This window comes from Pleurodeles waltl, chromosome 7, assembly GCF_031143425.1.
Source record: "Pleurodeles waltl isolate 20211129_DDA chromosome 7, aPleWal1.hap1.20221129, whole genome shotgun sequence".
Classification (NCBI taxonomy): domain Eukaryota; kingdom Metazoa; phylum Chordata; class Amphibia; order Caudata; family Salamandridae; genus Pleurodeles; species Pleurodeles waltl.
In genome coordinates, this window is record NC_090446.1 from 112,364,340 (window position 1) to 112,378,120 (window position 13,781).

At 45.2% G+C, this 13,781-nt stretch overlaps 1 protein-coding gene across 1 annotated transcript; it reads left to right on the forward strand.

Annotated features, from left to right (window-relative positions):
- Positions 1–254: 254 nt before the first annotated feature.
- Positions 255–10,899, forward strand: PPDPF (pancreatic progenitor cell differentiation and proliferation factor). Its single transcript, XM_069243206.1, has 5 exons — positions 255–1,092; positions 8,013–8,102; positions 8,501–8,578; positions 9,118–9,214; positions 10,509–10,899. Exons 2-5 carry the CDS (start codon positions 8,048–8,050, stop codon positions 10,618–10,620), a joined length of 342 nt encoding a protein of 113 aa, XP_069099307.1. The 5' UTR covers positions 255–1,092; positions 8,013–8,047; the 3' UTR covers positions 10,621–10,899.
- Positions 10,900–13,781: the final 2,882 nt, after the last annotated feature.

Sequence of the window (13,781 nt, forward strand, 5' to 3'; positions counted from 1 at the left end):
TGATAAGTTGATGTGTGATATATAAGATACAAGTGGTGGGGTTGGGTGGAATGCGTTGGAAAGGTGGTTCTTATTCTGAGGAGTTCTGTCACGCTCCTAGATTTGTAAAAGAGCGCCAGCACGCTATAAAACGCCAGCTGAAAACGACACTGATATGGCGAATTACAAAGAAATAAAGAGGCTTATTTATACGCCCCTTGCGCCGCCTGTGCGTCACTTTTGATACGTGAATAAGTGACGCACAGGCGGCGCATGGGCCTTGTGTAAAGAAGCCCCTGTAGGCAGTACACCCCAAAGCACCTATGCGTGAATGGCTCGCACGTGTCGGCACGACAGAAAAAACCGTCGCTGTACGGAAGACGTGCGCAGTGCCTTACTCGATCTTTTTTGTCCTTCTGTATCCTTCTTAATACACACATGAAGTCTCCGGTCGCCAAAAAACAAGTACAATCGCAGCGCGTCGCGCTCAACAAAGGCAAACCCGCGCACAAAGGAAATCTGAAGATTTCTCTTCCGTTCGAACGGTGTTCTGGAAATAAGCCACTTCCCCTTTAAGGCGCGAGGAACTACAGTCTGAAAAAGCGCCATTGGACGAGAACTTAAGCGAAGAGCTCTGGGATTGGTTCCCCTCGCGGTGATGTCACGCGAATGAACCACGGTGTACCAGGTGGAGGACGGAGGCGATTGGGAAAAGGAATTCAGAGACCTAGCCGTCCGCAGACATTTATTTTACTGCAGTGGGAGTACAGTTACTTGTATAAGTTGTCTCAACTCCCACAGCCCCCTGGAGATGTGGGGGAAGAGTAGCGGCTGGCTCAGGAGTACATTGTGTTCCACCCGTGCCATCTTGGTACAGCCTGTCTGGCCCCGCCCACACCCGGACCGTTCCCGATCCTATATATTTCGGTCCCATCCGCTCCTCCCTCATAACCAGTCAAGCTGAGCTTAGTCTTGTGGCAGTGGAGTATACTCCCAGCATCTCCTTTACAAATGGGCCCCGTTGCCTAGCGTTTGCTCTCCCGAGCCGAGTACCAACCGAGGTCGCTGCTGCAGGGTGCCAAGAAGAAACCACACACAACATCTGGCCTTAAGGTGAGGAAGACGTTACGCGGCAGTTAAGGAGTTGTAGGTTGTGGGTTATAGTGTTTAAGCACTTTAAGAAGGTGTTCAAGATTAAGTTTCATTGTATGTGTGAATCTTTGTGTAGTGTGTGTGTGTGTGTGTGTATATATGTGTGTGTGTGTGTATATATATATATATATATATATATATATATATATATATATATATACTTGCCTTGTCCACTCCAAACGACCCTTACTTCATTTGAAAACACTTCTGCATAATAAATGGTTCTTTATTTTGGACTGTGCAGTAACGTTCTGATTTGGTTTTCTTTTCAACTTTAGCTTTTATGACTTTCTAGAGAGTCTGTAATGTGTGTGGGTTTTTCTTTTTATATAACTGTGTCGTGTGATTTCAGTTAAATGACTTCACATTTTATGCGAGTTGATGGAAACTGTGCTCTTAAGTTGTTACACTGTGACAGTAGCCGTGGCACGCCTTTGTTGCAGCTCGTGGGCGTTATCTGTCCATCCCGTGCTGTTGTTTTACACTGATAACCCCATAAATGGGTTCAGCCCTCTTTCGGATTGTGTACCTTATGAAATTGCCGTTTCGGCACTTAACCAACTGTTGTTCCCCTTCTTGTCGTATGACGTCGCCTCTATCTCCTTACCAGTACATAAAGAGCTCGGGGCGAAACGACCCAGGGGAAAGACTGTCGTGCATGGTTCATTGTCTAGGCGTGTTTTTTCCCGCTATGTTTTACCATACAGTATGAATACAAGTACAGGCGGTATACTACCCACTTGTTGTCCTGCTTGTTGAGCTTCTAAACGCTTGGCCGTTCAGCGTGTATTGGTAATAATGCGATTACTATATTTAACTCAAACTTGGACATGTGCCTAACGCTTATTGAAATGTAGGAGCAGAGAGCGCTACATGATCTACCTTTTGACATTGACACTTAATTAACGTGGAGCTAACTTAACAAGCTTACGTGTGCATGCGACAGTGTGGAACCAAAAGCAGAGATAAACCTCCCCACTCTTTGTGCGAGGGACAGTCCTGGTCATGGGATCTGAACTAGGTGGTGATTAGAGGGCTTGGTTAAAAGTTGTAATGGCCCATGCTGGTGACTAATGGCACAGATTTCCTATCCTGCCAGTGATGGCCTGCCCAGTCACACTTAAGCTTTCGAAGGTGTGTGGCTGACTTGGAGGAATACAGAAAGCACAACTGTCAACTACACTTAGTCATGTGACCCAGGGGAGGCAACAGGTATCAATCAGATAGCCAAGATATAGGAAAATGTCTGCTTTTTAAAAGTGGCGTTTTCAAAATTGTGATTTAAAATCCAGTTTCGCCATAAGGTAGGATTTTTATTTATTTTGTTGTTACATTTCCAAAAACACCAAACATGAACAGCGTACTTGCTGCCGTTTGGAAACTACAGCTTTGATTAAAAGTTGTGCTGTAATTGTTGGTAGTAATGGCTGATAATATGCTAGTAATGGTCTGTAGTGACTCCACCAAGATAGTGGAGGCACAATGGCTGTTGCTGTGTAAGAAGCTGCTCGTCTCGTGGGTGCTATGGCGCGGTTCACCATCCTGCTTCTTGCAGCTGTTGTCTGTAGTCGATGCTTCTTTTAATCTTTATGATGGTGATTGACAGTGCTGCTGTTACATGGCGATGGTTAGAGTATGTGGCCCGGGGTGGGGGTGGTTCTGACTGTCGCTTGCTTATGCTCGTCGATTCTGCCTCCGTGGCTATGAATGACAGCGTCTTCACTTGTTTATCCTACACTTGAGCTGTAGGCACAATAGGAGCTCGATCACTGATTGTTAAAGGGGCCTTATACCGAGTGATGTCTCTGGATCCGAAAACTCGGCAGATTCGCCATTTAAAGGAACCTTCAGGAGGCTATGCAGATGGTTTTATGTAATGAGTATATGTGGTGCTTTCTCTGCGCGCCCCCTTTAACAGTCGGTGGACAGAGCGCACCCCACCGTGCTTCCAAGAGAAGCAAACCTAGATGGCGAGGGAAGAGATGGCTTAGCAGACTGAGTAACGGAGAGGAGGGTCCCGCCCCCTCCAGAACCAGCTCGTACCGGTTTGTAAACGATGCCGGCTGTTAAGAGGCGCCTGTCAAATGCAGGATAAAGCGAGTGTTCAGAAACATTTTAAAATCTGCGTTTGGTTTAACGGGATTGTCTTTGTCGACCAGCAGAACCGGGCTTGGGTGTAAACGGCTATTGTAGATGAAACTGTGCCTTGTGTTATGCTCCTGCTGCCTTACAGAAGCCATAGATGTTGGTTGCTGATACATTCGTGTCCTACTGTACACCCCGCACACTATCTAGGTCCGATCACGTCAATCACCCAAAGGCGTGACAGTACTGTTATTTACTGTCTGGTCTGTTTGTGTCTCTCTTCCCCTCAAGACACTGGCTGCAAAGAAATTGTACTGCATAAGCTGCTCAAAACCTGTTCTCTACATTTTGCTCCACCTCTGTTGTACGTAATCTAAGTCCGTTTTAGGGCTTCCAACAGCCACCAAAAGAAGGCAACTCTATTCAAATTCAACTTTAAGCATTTTTCCAAACGTGTTTTCTTTCTTAAAAGGGTGACATTATGTATTCAACCAGCCTCTCCTTCAACTGTTTAATTTGTTGTATGTGTAAAACGTACATGTTTATAACCCACCATGGAGTACGGTATACCATTGCCGGTTAATAGGCACAGGATGGGCCTATTTAACTGGCGTTTCATGGGAACTAGATGTGTGAGATGTCTAATTACCAATAATGGGTCCTACAAATATTGATTTAAAAGAGGCCTCAAGTCACTGACCACAACAAAGTGCACCTCTGTTATCTTCCTCTGAAATGGAAGTACAGTCGCGTCCAAAGAGCCATGCACACACTGCATCTCTAGATACTTCTTCTGAAGCTGTTAGTTGTATTTGCCGTTTTGTGAGACTTGGCACTTATTCGAATAGCCTTGTAGTGCAATGTACTGCACATGCTACACCTTCTGACATTGTGTACTTGTCCGATGGTCTAAAAGCGTTGCATCTGGTTAAGTAGGACCTTAAGTTTCGTCAAATTCCATTGACTCCGATATACAGAGACCGTTCAACCAAAGGCCTTTCTAATACCATTGCTATGCTACTTTCAGGCTCGCTGTGGCCTGCTGACGCCAACTTAATGCTTGGGTGAAGTAAATGTGCGTACAGGGGTAGTTGGTCTCCGTGTTTTTCCGAAGCTTCTAATCTGGAGTGTCGACTCTTCGGTCCACAAGTGATGAATCTTGTGGGATTTTGAAGACGTCTGGGGCAAGTAGGATTCTTCTTCCTGGCTGAAAATGTCACTAATCTGAAGTCCGTACTGTAGGTTTCCAAAAGGTGAGCCTATTGTTTACAAATTACTGCAGTACGTGTATAAGTGAGCTATATAAAAAAGTACACGAATATCTGATTCAGTACTTGTGTGTAACTGAGGAGTGGGTTTACCTGGCGCTGAAACCCAACTCAAGGCTTCGTCAGTAAAATAAATCTGCGGAGGGTAACTCCAACTTCTTGTAAGTGACCTAAAACTCTTTATCAACATGGTCCAGTCAAAGATGTCCGCCCTGTTGATAGCAATTTGAGCAAAACTGCTGCATTCATTAAGTAGCCACAGGGAGCAATTCTGATGACTGAGCTCTTGATACTGTAAGAGCTAAGATGGAAGAAAGCACCAACAATGTGATGCTAATGACTGACCTTAAGTCCTTTTAATCCCCAACTGTTTTCTGTCCGTATCTTAAAGCATACGTTTTTCTTCTTTGGGACGTAGTGTAAACGACATTGCATGGATACATTAGGGTGGCTAGTATTCAGAGTGCAGTTATTAAAGCAAGATTACTTGTAACCTTTTCACCATTACCTTTTCTCTTTGACTCTCAAAGGGCAGAGTTTTCCCAAATGGGATCTTACACACTAATTCCACCATGAGAATGGTTAAGTGATGCGTGATCTAGCCAAATAAAACATATTGCATCACATTAGTGGAAAAGGCAAATTAAATTGCCCTGAATCTCTCCTATTGCATGACGTGCTCAGTTAGCATTTTTTTGGCCCAGTTTAATACTAGGCACAGATAACATGCTTTGTCGTCCGCCGCCAAGAATAGTTATCTGTATGCCACGGGTAGTTGGAACTGGTGTTCCGTGCGTAGCATAAACAAGCCAATGTTGGTGCTTGTGAGTGGGGATACAACACATTTCATACTCTTATTATTTCAATCAATATAATAGAGGATGGGTGTGAAGGATTATCCAACCTCTCCTTGCTTGAGGGTAAGTTTTCAAGAGCGGAGAAGAAACTGGGCAGAAGTCTGAGTGGAGTGTTTTCCTTTGAGATCAAAGACCATGAAGTAGTTTAATGTTTATCGTGGAGGATTGTGTGTAGCTACAAGATTGTTCAGAGCCAAGATTGTTTGTGCAGTGTGCAAGGTTTTCATTTAGTTAAAGCAGTTGGGTTGGTCCAGTTTGTCTGTAAAGGGAAAGACTGTTAATGTAAGTTTTGTAGATGGTGCAGTGGCTGTAATAGAGCGACAGGCAGAGTGTCTGACAAGTGTGAATGGTAACTATCATGGTGTAGTAATCCTTTTAATAAACAGCTGATGGTAGTAAGCCGATATACAACATTAATAGGGCTGGTTAAAGCTGTGTACTTAACATGTTTAGTGATTCGAAGCTTAGTTGGCCAAATGGGTTTTGGGACGCGAGGGTGAGGTCGAGTTTTTTGCGAGACTTTGGAGAAAATTAAACTGGGAAATTAACCGGATCTGAAAGACAGGCTAGGATTTGACAAGCAGTGGTCTGAAATGGTCGGTATATCTATCTTGAAACTGGGGCGGGACTGCCATGTAAAGATATCGCACACCCGTTTGTCTTTCACCCTTCTCACAGCAATACTTCCTGCAGCTCCTCTGGCGTTTATCCCCCTCTGATTGCTGCACGTTGGAACCCGTGAGACCGCTGCGCAGGTGCTGCGCCTGGCTGTTGGGCGCCGTTTCACCACGTTCGGCGCGGCGCCGCGTCTTACTGCGTGATTACCTCATTCCGCCTCACGTTCAGCGGGGCCACGTCACCATAATGGCTCGTCATGCCGTCGAGCTCATTACTAACCAAACTTAATGATCTGTTCCATACCATCCTAGTCAATGCTTTAAATGGGCCGGTACTCTCCGGTACTGAGTACCGGCACTTTTTTATTTTGAGAGGGAGAGTACCGGCACATCTCAAGAAAAACGTAATACTTTTAATTGGAGAGTACCGGCATTTTTCAGAAACAAGCAGGTACTCTATTACAGAGTACCTGCACTTCTATTTTTCCATTTAAAGCACTGACCTAGTCACTTCGGTTTACCGCCTGTTCTGGATGTGCATGAATGTGTTGGTCAGGAGCCACACCTGGTGTCCTCTTCACGTTAGGCGGGTAACGTTTAAACTCGAACATCAGGAGATGTGCTTGGTGATCTGAGGTCCTGTTTGATTGTGGGTTTTTTCCTTTCCCTCGCAGCACTCATTAGTTCCTTATTAAATTGTGGGTCATTCCATTATGGAAAGCATAACGTGTCCGATGATAACTGTTAGGTACACACAGGTCGGAGGAGGTCTTTGGACCTTGTCCCCACCAGAGGATGAGACAGGTCGAATGTCCGGCTGTCAGCGGAACTCCAACTGCTGTGGCCACTATGGAGTGGCAGTGCCTAACCCCCGTCCCCTCACCCCCCCGTTACCTGACCCTAAAATACCGGTGTAAAATTCTGGTTATCTCAGCTGGAGCCCAACTGTGGCCTAAGAGGCCTGTATCCACTTACTTGAGATTATCTTTCACGCTTCTCGCAAAATATGAACCTATTAAAGCAATAATATAGTTAGGGTTATGCCTGTAAGTAATTTCTGCAACTAAAATGAGCCCCTGCTTCCCCGCCAGGTGTGTGTGTTTGGGGGGGGGGGTGAAATCCACTAACCTGCCATCCTGGCTAAAAGAAAAGGGTTCTCGTAGTCTCTTCTGCAGAAAGAATCTACGGTAGAACTATTCAGCGAGTACTCTGGACAGCTTAAAGTCAGTCTCAGTTACAATTGAGCAGAAATTTGTTTTTCGGTATAGTCCTGTAACAACCCACTCTTCACTGTCAAGAAGTAGGTTGGTTCGCTTGTGACATGTAGGCATCTGATGCCGAGTGGGAAACAGGTTTTGAAGTGCAGCAAGTAAAAACGCTGAGTCGATTGTTAAGAAGTAGCGTTGGAGACTACATATGGAGTAAAGAGCCGCCCTGAATGGGGCACGCAGCCCTCTTGCAAGTCCTATATTAAGGTTTGAGACAGTAAAATGAGCAGTCCTTGACGAATGAAGGAGGATATTATGTGAAAGAGTATTTATAGGCCCACGCCAGGTGTTATCTGAATGCGAAGTCCAGGTGACGGGTCACTGAGCCATGACTCTGCACCGTTATGTAGCAGGGTGCATTTTCCCAGCAGCTGCAGACTTAGCACAAATTAACTGGGAAGGATGCCTCCAACTCGGACCCTTGCCAGTATCCTCTCAACCAAAATAGAACAGGAATACCGCGCTGGTTACATAAGGCTTGAGGTTATTTCTGACCTTTTTTCAACTCCCAAACCCACTCTTCAGCCCATGTGTTAACTTTATAATGTGAGGTTTAAACAAATCTGGACCTCCCGCCGCATGTGCACTAACCATAGGTTAGCTTTTAATATATATTTTACCCAATTCTCTCTTCCTCCCGCAACCCCCCCCCCCCCCCCAAAAAAAAACCTAGGAAAGGCCGGGGGTGAGGGGGTGAGCCGAAATCACAATGGACACTATTCAGGGGAGAAAACAACATTAAACTCATGACTTGACACGCAATTCTTTTTTCTTTCTGTTTTTCAGAAACATCTTTGTAACTTTTAAGAACAATAAGCATAATGGCATCTATCCCATCCAGCGGCTCGCTCGTTGCAACCCACGACTACTACAGAAGTGAGTCCTCTGCATGATCCATGGTGGTGGCGGGGGGACGGAGGGCTCAGAGCAGCCCCTAAGTGGCTCCCGGCGTTACTTTGTGGATTTACTTTATTGTGACATTTTTTTTTTTTTTTATATAATGAGTTATAGCAAACTCATTCGGCAGGACTGCCATGTAAGTGTATGGCGGAGGGAAGTGGGTTCATGTCTAGTCCTTGCCTAGAAAGGCCATTGGTGCAGGGCAATGGTCATGTTGGGCATATTTCCTTGCCTGTCATGCATTCTATTGTCCAGCACTTCATAGGCCCAGGTGTCAGTAAACTTCTCCCGTTCCCCTCTGTTGCTTCTATAACCTACTCCCGCCGAAATTTTTTTTTCTTAACTCTACTGTGGGTTTTTTCCTTTGTCTGCAGGACGTCTGGGCTCTACTTCCAGTAACAGCTCCTGTGGTAGTGTTGAGTACTCTGGGGAAGTTATCCCCCACCACCCAGGTAAGGACTGCTGCCTGTTGCCATCTAACCCTACTTGTTCTTTTAGCAGGGGTGATGGGCGTGAGGTATCCTTCAACTCCATTTAGGACCTCAGCTGACTTTGTCGGTGATTGGCAAGGAATATTTAGAAAGAACTGAGTCACTCGTATAGTTTAATTTCACGTGGAAACTCCCCCGAATCTGTGTGTATTAATAATCCCTTTTAAACTGAGATCAGCGGGGACCATACAAAACTGTTTTGCCCCTGGCAAAGCGAAGGAGCAAGTGAGTGTAACAGTGCAGAAGACTGAAAGATGGGAAGCACGTATTTCAAAAGGTCTTTGTCGGAAAAAGTGTGCAGAAACCGGCTCTGTCTGGGGTACGGGAATATAAATATTTGAGCATTTTTATAATGCTCATGGGATGTTTTCCTTTTCCTAAAATATTGAGGTTATAGTGCAGAGTATTAACTATAATGGGAGGGGTCGTCTTTTTCGGCCTTCTCGTTCTCACTGACTCCTGCTGTGCAGACTTCCACTCATTTATGTTCTCCATTGCAGGTCTCCCCAAAGCGGACCCTGGTCACTGGTGGGCTAGCTTCTTCTTCGGAAAACCAACCCATCCGGCCATGACAACTGTGTCGGAGACCCCAGAGAAGTAAGTTGTACTTGGGACCTCATGGTGTACTCTTAACCTTCCTCGTGGAGTGCTAATAACTTACCAGTTTGTCTTTAGTTTGAGAGGACCCACTAATGTGGAGTTCAAAGGGGTTTTTTGTGTGTCTTTTAAGCAGTCTTTAAATTGCGAGAGCACAGGAATGAGATTTTGTTAACTAGTACATAAAACGTTCACATTTGCCTTGGCTCATGGTCTCTTCATATACATAAAAAAAAAACCCTCCCCCCCCCCCCCCAAAAAAAAAAACATGCGCTATATCAAGATTTGTTATATATCCTACAGTACAAACCTAGCTGTAAAGAACAGCACTAAGTTGCTGTTGCCATAGCGTGCTGATCACTGCAGTTATAACCAAGTACACTCCATGCATAGATCATAAGCTGTTCAATTAGCTGGTATGGTAAGGTGGCACTGGAATGTAACCAAAAAGGTGATGGACAACGTGCTCGCCCTTTTGACCCACTTTACTTCTGGGACGGTTAGGTCTGCTGGGTGTAAAGGGGAGTAGTGTGGTGTTTAGCCAACCTGAATACCATAATATGTTGCCCTTCTTTACCGGACTGTGTAACTACATTCGGAGCAGGCACACTTCACTGACATATTCTAGTTGTTGAAGTTTTTGGGTAGACTAATTATAAAACCATTCAAGCAGAAACACTGCTTTGTAGAGTATGGAAAGACAGCGCTTTTAATTTTTGCCAAGACTTGCAATAAGACAGAAGCTACTACATAGGTTGGGTGTTCTCATTAACTAGTTCAAAGGATGATTATCCAGACATCTGCCTCTTTGCAGTTGTGATACAAGATCACTTGTGTAGGGATTTTATGATTCGCCCTTTGCTTAGGACCACAAGCTGGTTTTTGGAAGAAAGTGCTCCTGCCACCGCTGCACGTATGCTGCATAAAGATAGGACACACTTTGATAGTTTTGCTTTTCGTTCTTTTAAAAGTTTTTTTTTTATATTCAGTAATTTAGCACTACTTAGTTTGATCTTGTACCAGTGGTGAAGTTTCACAATTTTCTTCAAGAACATGAAGTCCATGAAATTTGCCTTTGTCTCAAGATTATAGCCTCTTGGCCTGTCCAGGTCTGTCTCCAATTCTGGCTGCTGACAGTGGTTACATTTGAGGTCCTAATTTACACGCCTTTAACACAGTGGTGAGGAGTGTGTACAGTTTGCACTGAGCTTCTGAAGTGTTGAAGCTCAGTGATCAATATGACTTTGTGTTATTTCATAACTGCATCTAGAGTAACCACTTTATTTCCTTTCAGTTCAGGAACATTCCGGGTGACCAATGGCGTGATCACGTGCGGTCTGGCTCAAGAGGTGATGAGGAAGCGCCACGTCAGCGAGCCCAGCAAACCATCTGGGCCCCCGGCGTGAACGGGCCCCGGCGTATGTCCCCGCCGGTGCCTGGTTGCCTGCTTCCAAGAAGAACGCTAGGAGACAGCGCCCATTGTCCATTCCCTCCCCTGCCTCCCGCCCCTCCCTTTTGTCTTATTTTCATGGCTGCTGACATGTAGACGTAGTGTGTATCATGATGAAAATCCCCACCGTTGTTTTTTACCATTTTAAGTAACTTAAACATTCATGTTTTTTCTACTTTGGCCTGTGCGGCCTTCTTTATATTTGAGCAAAAACTAATAAAAATGTAAGCAGCCACATGTTTGTGGTGTGTGGTTTTTAAGCTGAAGAGTGATGTTCTAAAATCTGGTCTGGGAAGACGGCCATATTTGCTCCTGACCACTACATTCAGTTCTGATCATTTACAATGTAAGTGGGTTACTAAGGATATACAGGGTTACTTTATTATTTTTATGTCTGAGATTTCCTATTTATTGGCCTTCACTTATTTTCCGGGGTTTCACGTTTTATAGTTGGCTATGCTTGTGCGTAGTTTTCCTCGAGGGGTTCAATTGGTGCATAAACCGTAGGTCTTGATTCTGTGACAACCGTGAACCCATGTTGAGCTGGAGAGACGCTTTGTCCAAAAGCACCGCGAGAGTCCCGATTTTTATATTAACCCCAAACCTGTGTAGAAGATGACAGGCCACAAACCAAAGAACAGATGTCCGCTTCTGAAACAAGCTGGACTGAGTCACCTTTTATCCCTTCTAATTACTGCCTTAATCAAAAGGTTCCCCGACACTCCGGCCATGGACTGACCATTATTTCACAACCTTCTCTCCCAATTCTACCTGTGGTGGGTAGAGACAACTCACTGTATGGCATCTGCAGAAAGGTCATTCAAATAAAGTACCCGAGCCTGGTTTTGGGAGGAATTTTAAAACAAACTGGTAGCCAAATTACCCTCCAGAATTCGTAAGGGTGCACTGTCAAGATAACAAATGTTCTTGCAGCAGATATAGGAAGCCTCATGCTCGGCAAGGAAACCACATGGCATTAGAAAAATAGTATTTTTAGATCTCTCTCGGTCTCTCACACCCAACCCATAAAGCTGTCAACACCATAAAATACTTTGTGCGGTCGTCAGTCACTTCATGGTGACTGGAGTCTTCTGCAGCCTCAAAATTGCTTACGTACAACCTTACAAAGGCAAATTTATCGGAAAACTTACGGAAAGCTTTTGCATCCAGTCTTGGTTACATTCATCTGCAAACTTAACCCGCTATCAGAAATTGAATCTGGCATTAAGGCATAGTAGATGATGGGATGATATAGAAAATATCACTGACGCCAACGTGATTTATCAACTATACGTGTGTCTGTTAAGAGTCCTCTAGGCCCTTGATAAGACGTCATTAAAACTATCCCGCCTAATTAATTCCCTACTATAACACATCAGCTGGAACTATCCTGATGACCTCATGGTAACTTCTGGAAAATTAACCAGGCGTTAATTCTTGTACCCTCAGACCATACCTAAAAGCTCATGGCCGGTCACGTGACAGTTGGTGATCCTTCGGGGTCATGCTTCTGACCGCTGGACGATACTGGATTTGATTTCACTTGTATGGCAACTATATAAATTGCAAAATCTTGTGTTGCTATAGGACTTATTGCTGACATTTACTGTCACTCTGCTTCCCTCTATCCCACCTACCTTCTCCTTAGTACCATAACGTATTGGATACGCTAAATAACTACACCTTGGGGCGCCCTTTAGTATTTATGAAATTGGAGCACTCTGAATCCAGCTGCCAGACAGTTTCACCTATCAATCTGGACTTGCTCACAATTGTCCCTATAGGGCCCCTGCCATGTCTTAACGCCATTAAAACCATGTGCGTTGCTCAACAAGGGGGGGGGGGGGGGGCTCCGTCACTATGAATCCACCCCAGGTGCAGCTTGGTGGGTAGTACAAAGTGCTGGCCCGGGCAGACTGTAAGAGCCAATTCGTGGGAGAGGAGCTACCCTTCCAAGGCTCCTGGGGGTTAGACATGGCCACCTCTGAAGGAACTGAGTTTCCCCAGCACAACTAGGAAGAACCTGCAGTCTTGCAATATAGTGTTGTGGTGGGGCTCTAGGTGTTTCTTTCCCCTCCTTCCAACCCCCCCTTGTATAATTGTTTCCTTTTCCTTCTTGGAGAGAGCTTCTCCATGGTCCCATGGTGTAAGACAGGTGTCAATTGTAGTCCTTGGGCAGTGGATGGAGATGATGCTCCAAAAGGTGTTGGAATAGCGCCTGCAGCATTGTACAGCAGATCATGCTAGGGGCAGCCTCTCAGCACAAGAATAGCGGGGCATCTTCACGTCCATCTTGATTTGGGAGTACTGGCTGAGCAGATGCAGGCAGGAGCCTATCAAGGTGAACCGAGTGAGTCTTACCTACAGAAAGGATCCCTCCACTTGACAACACCTCCTGTAAGGACAAGCACTGCGCTGCTAGAAGTCACTCAAAGCAGCAGCACAGGACCTGTTCTGTGGCTTGCATTGCCTTGTGTGTGCGCGCGTTAAACTTCTCCATGTTTGGAGACTGCAGATCAGCTGTTAATGCCACCCTGGCTCCAACGCCCTGGACTTGCCTTCTGTTGTACACATGGATTTGCAGCATCTGGTGTACCCTGGTTCCTCTCCACCCCACCGTATTCAAAATCACCCACCTGTTCATGTCCATTAATGTTTACTGGTTATTGTGACCTATTGGCTTTATTCTCCTTTCATGTGTTGTCTAAACAGGTTTTTCTGTGACTCACTCAATGCTGCTGCTTTTTGTTTGTTTACACTTTGGTGAGCAATTTCCCCTTTTTTATTTGATTATTAAAGAAACTGCAAACTTGGGTGTTTCCCACAATATGCCTCGGGCCCCAGCCAACATAAAACATCCTTGCAACCGGGGATAGTTATCAATGCAGACAGACAACACACATACAGCACCAGTATGCACAGAGCCATGTACTGACAACATATGGACCAGGGAGTAAAATGATGCTTAGAGGGAAGGATGGTTGCTTTCTTGTCGCATGATGTTTAGCCCCTTTGTGAATGAAATTTGAATTGGAGAAAGGATTGGATTATCCGCACTAATTCACTCATTGGCTTCTCGCTGGGGGGGGGGGGGGGGAGATACCCATTCTGCTGGAT